The following is a 4,762-nucleotide window of genomic DNA, read 5'->3' as shown; positions in this document are numbered from 1 at the left end:
CGCAACTGCCCAATAATTAAATTGATTAATCTAGTAAGCGCCAACTTAGTCTTACGTAAACAATTTCTAGATTTTTCACACACAACTAACCAAGGTTTGTAAACTCATTCACAGATAGTTCAAAAAGTTATAATCTTGTTTCACCAATTATATAAAATCCATATGAATCTTATGCGACAATAAAATAATATAATAGTCTATATAATCTATAGGTAATGTTTCGATGATCCTTCTCAAAAAAAAAAAATGTTTCGATGATCATAATTTATTAAACAAACAAATAAATAAATTTAAATTACGGGATGAGATCTGATACGTGCCATTACGCACATTATGGTGCATGACAATGCATATGATGAGTATTCATTGAGAACGGTATATCTCACGGCAAAGTTCTTCAAATAAAAACTTATTATTCATATTATTGTATGTCATAATATATGCGATAGCGCGTACTAAATCAAGCTCTTTTAAATAATCAGAACTCATTTATATGAACAATTATACAGCCACTGGCTTCTTCTTGAATATTTATACATAGAAAAACATTGAACATTTGAAGCACATACATAAAAGCTACAATCCAATGCGCGCGGCGGCGTGGGATTTCTTAGGAAGTGTTTTATGATGCATTTTCATGTTTCAAAAAACTTTCTTTTTATTAAAAGCAATCTCAAATAAATAAAAAATTATCTTAAATATTGTACAATTCTTTTGCAACGTCGATACTATAATTTAAAAAAAAATCAAAATTTTAATAAGTAAGTTATAGTTTCTTCTTTAGAACATTTTTCTATAAAAGAGTTTATTTAAAAAAAATAATAATAAGCTATTTTCTAAAATCCTAATGTGATGTCATTGGAGTACTGATGTTTGAGACATAAGTGGTGGAGTACCTTATTACCTTATGCACTTAATTATAAGAAATAGTTTTCATTACAGACACAGACATATTTTAAAATTTAGATTAAAACTAAAAAAAACAACAATAGATAATTGTGAGACAGTAGTGCATCCTCTTAATTTCAATTTTACAATAAAGAATCTTTTGCCCTTCGTTTTTTTTATTTTAAATACTCTTTAAAATTTAGGCATTTTTTATTCACGAAATATACATGACAATGACAATGAGTGAATGAAAAATTATCATCAAAAGATCCATTGTTAACCTAATTTGAAAATGTTAATGTATATAAAAAAAGTAAGTACTTTTTACAATTTAAAAGCACTTTTAACTTTTTTTTAAAAAAAGAAAAATAATCACACTTGTCGAAAACAGCTTAACAAATTGACATAAAAATAATTGACATATAAATCTTCTTTAATACCATATAAAAACAAAAGAAAAACAAATGGACCCCACGTTAGTTTTAGTACGCGTAAGTACCCACCACATACGAACCGACTCTCTTCCATTATAAATACGACATCCCACCCCCTAAGAATTTTACCAATTCCTCTTCGTTCTCCGCCGCCGCCGCCGCCGACAGCCGCCACCTTCCCCTCCGGAAACTTCACCAGCCCCCCGAAAGCCAACAACCCTTTTAACCCTTCCTCAACTTGAAATCAGTCTTTGCATGGCAGTGAGCTTACTGGCGGATGAGGTATCTGACCTCTGTCTTGGCAAGCCGGCTCTGAGAGCTCTGTCGATATCCGCCGCCATTGCCGACGCTCTTTCCGCGTTGAAAAACTCCGACGAGAGCTTCATAAGCGTGTGGGATTGCAATTGTTGTAGCAATCATCGCAAGCCGGGTGATGCGTGTGAGTGCCAGTGCGTTGGCAAAGTTTGTATGGTTGATGTGATTTGTTATCTTTGTAAAGATAGCAACTCCTTGTCCCCTTCTCTTGCCTTGAAGCAACCTGTCTCTGTTCTCTTGCCTCAGCTGCTTCCTCCTCTGGTTATGCATGTGGAACCATCTTGCAGGTAACTGACTCTTTTTCTGGGATGATTTTCTGTTTAATTTTGAGAGTTTTATTGTTGTTCCTGTTTTCCATAAATTTCATTTTTTTGATTAATTGTCCAAACATGTCCTAATTTGAATCTCATTGCATCATTTGACAAATGCTAGATTTTAGAATTGGATGTTTTCTTTTTAGCTCATTCAATTTAGAAGGAATTCAATGCAATTGAAGTTTGGAACTGAAGGTTTCAATTTTAATGTTTATTGCAGCTCAATTAATGTTGATATTTGTTTCTGTTTCTGATTCGGCAGCTTACTGGAAGCCATGGATCTGATGCTTGGAGGTGCTCAGAACTTGGTAGTACCAATCAAGAATAGGCTTAGTATCAAAAGAAAACAGCAGCAGAAGCTGTCATCAAGCAGCCTCACTAATCACAATGGCCGAGAATTCTGCTGGCTGACTCAAGAAGACATAATTCGGTTCATTCTCAGCTCAATTAGCCTATTCTCTCCGATCCCTGCACTCTCCATTGACAGTTTAGGCATTATTAGTACTGATGTTGTTGCTGTGGACTATCACTCCCCTGCCTCATTGGCCCTTGAAGCGATTTCTCGGTCACTCTTTGATCAAACTTCTGTTGCCGTTGTTGATAGTGATGGTTTTCTGATTGGTGAGATCTCGCCCTCTACGCTCGGATGCTGTGATGAGACAGTCGCCGCAGCCATCACCACCCTGTCAGCCGGAGACCTCATGGCTTACATTGACTGTGGAGGTCCCCCAGAAGACCTTGTAAGGGTTGTTAAAGAAAGGCTCAAGGATAAAGGCCTAGAAGGAATGCTTGAACATTTTGATATGTCATCAAGCTTGATGCCATACTTGTCGACATCCTCATCTTCGGATGAGGAATCAACGGCGACTTCTAAGCTGACAAGATCAGGGAAACATAGCAGATCAATGAGCTATTCTGCGAGAATGGTGAGAAGGGCTGAAGCAATAGTGTGTCACCCGACGAGTTCACTTATGGCAGTTATGATTCAGGCAATTGCTCATAGAGTGACTTATGTTTGGGTTATAGAAGATGATTGTACCTTAACTGGGATTGTTACATTTTCTGACCTGTTAAAAGTTTTCAGGAAACATTTAGAGACTATGGCCTGAAAAGATGATGAGCTTTTTAGCAAAGTTTTAGCCTATCATCTGATGGGTCCGGGATGCTGACAGGGCTTGTGATGAAGATGACAGAGTGGAAAATAAATTGTTAGGAATGTTGTGTGAATATGGGACTCCTTTTTGTTTTTAATCATTTGGGTTCCGAGTTTAAGAGTCTGTTGTCGTCTGTATGATTCTGTTGTTCCGCATTTGTAATTTTCTGGTATTAATTTGTGTTGCTGATCCTGTAAGCTGAGTTGTAGTAAAGCAGGCAAAAGGAGATTCTAATGTTGATTGCTGCTTCTGCTTATTTTAAAAAGAAAGATAAATGTTCAGTATTGGCTCATGGTTCAAAAAATGTTCACGTTTGCGGATTTTAGCATGTGCTTGGTAGTTGGTGAAATCAATTAAAGAAGGATAAGAATCAAGTAACAAAAACAAAAAAGGAGATAGAAGCATGGGGTGAATCACCACCACATGTGCGCTCAGTTAAATCTTTAATAAGGGATTTCCTGATGGTTGTTGGATTAAACTGTTGTAAATAAAGTCTTTTACAGCATGTGTCTGTTTGTGTATGTATTATTTTAGCCAACAGCTTCTGCGCTGACAATGACAACACTCAAATTACAAACAGCTTTCAGCTTTTATCTTCCTTTTATGGGCTGCGACACTGGATAATGGGGCATGGGATTTCCCCAAAACTGAATTGTTTGGCCACACTTTTATTGATTATCATCACGTTGTTATTAGGATGTGTTTGTGCAGATGCTTTATGGCTTTCTGGAAAAAGAAATTAATAATGTTTCTTGTCAAGAAGCGCTACAAATAACCAACATTTGCCCAACATTAAAAGATGAACTTTTTCAAATAGCATTAAAAGCACTTTATAGGAGGTTGCTATGTTACAGCTTCTGCAAGTAACATAGCCAATGGGAATCTTCCACGGGTGTTGGTGCTGCTGCAGCCTAGGCAAGGGAGCTGTTGATGCAAGGTCAAAATGCCAAGGCTGTTTGTTGCAGCTTCTGCAACTTAGCCGTGTCCCACTTTTTAAACATAAATAGACTTTTTGTTTTACGAGTGAGAACTCCTCATCCGCTTTCAAGCCTGGAAGTTTAAATACGAGGGTAGATTGTGAACTTGATGATAATCAACAAGGTGGTTGTGTTGTCCTACAGACAGTAGAAGGTACCCAGGGTTCCATCAATTTGAATTTTTAATTAGTCTGTATTAGATAAGGACTAAGGAGCTTGAAGCTGATTCTGTTCTACTTTTGTCCATGAAGATATATGTGTACTTCCAGATTGAGGATCTCTCTGTGCTTGTTGCAGAATCTTTCTGCAGAGCGGACTGCAATGGCCTGAACCTTCATTTTACTCATGCTGTATAATCCAGTCAACTTGCCAGATGTTTACTTATAAAATTTTGAGAAAATTCAGCACCATTTCAACTTTCAAGCCTTCATTGTTACAGACGGTCAATATCCACACAATCTTCAAAGGCAATTATAATAATATTAATATACATTATAGTTACAAAAAAGCCAAAAGGAAATCTAAATGTGAACTGAATTCCAAGTTTTCCAAGACTAGGGGATCTCCCTACAGCTGTGAAGAACAAAATAAAGTCCTCATTCCAGCTACATGAAAGCTATGAGAGAGATTGAGAAATGTCCAGACAGTCAATTTTTGCAAGTCCGGATACAGATACCAAA

General features: G+C 36.7%; 1 protein-coding gene across 1 annotated transcript; it reads left to right on the top strand.

Annotated features, from left to right (window-relative positions):
• The first annotated feature begins 1,444 nt into the window (after positions 1-1,444).
• Positions 1,445-3,409, top strand: LOC18054206 (CBS domain-containing protein CBSX5). Its single transcript, XM_006451859.2, has 2 exons — positions 1,445-1,924; positions 2,214-3,409. The coding sequence occupies exons 1-2, from the start codon at positions 1,578-1,580 to the stop codon at positions 3,058-3,060; spliced, it is 1,194 nt and encodes a 397-aa protein (XP_006451922.1). The 5' UTR covers positions 1,445-1,577; the 3' UTR covers positions 3,061-3,409.
• The last annotated feature ends 1,353 nt before the right edge of the window (positions 3,410-4,762 follow it).

This window comes from Citrus clementina, unplaced genomic scaffold (genome assembly GCF_000493195.1).
Source record: "Citrus clementina cultivar Clemenules unplaced genomic scaffold, Citrus_clementina_v1.0 scaffold_1, whole genome shotgun sequence".
In the NCBI taxonomy this organism is placed as follows: domain Eukaryota; kingdom Viridiplantae; phylum Streptophyta; class Magnoliopsida; order Sapindales; family Rutaceae; genus Citrus; species Citrus x clementina.
Note: the sequence above shows the minus strand (reverse complement) of the source record. Positions and strands in the feature narration are given on the sequence as shown.

Coding starts and splice junctions, on each gene's coding strand:
- LOC18054206 (XM_006451859.2), top strand. CDS start 1,578: ATGGCAGTGAGCTTACTGGCGGATGAGGTATCTGACCTCTGTCTTGGC. Junction 1,925..2,213: donor CATGTGGAACCATCTTGCAG/GTAACTGACTCT, acceptor CTGATTCGGCAG/CTTACTGGAAGCCATGGATC.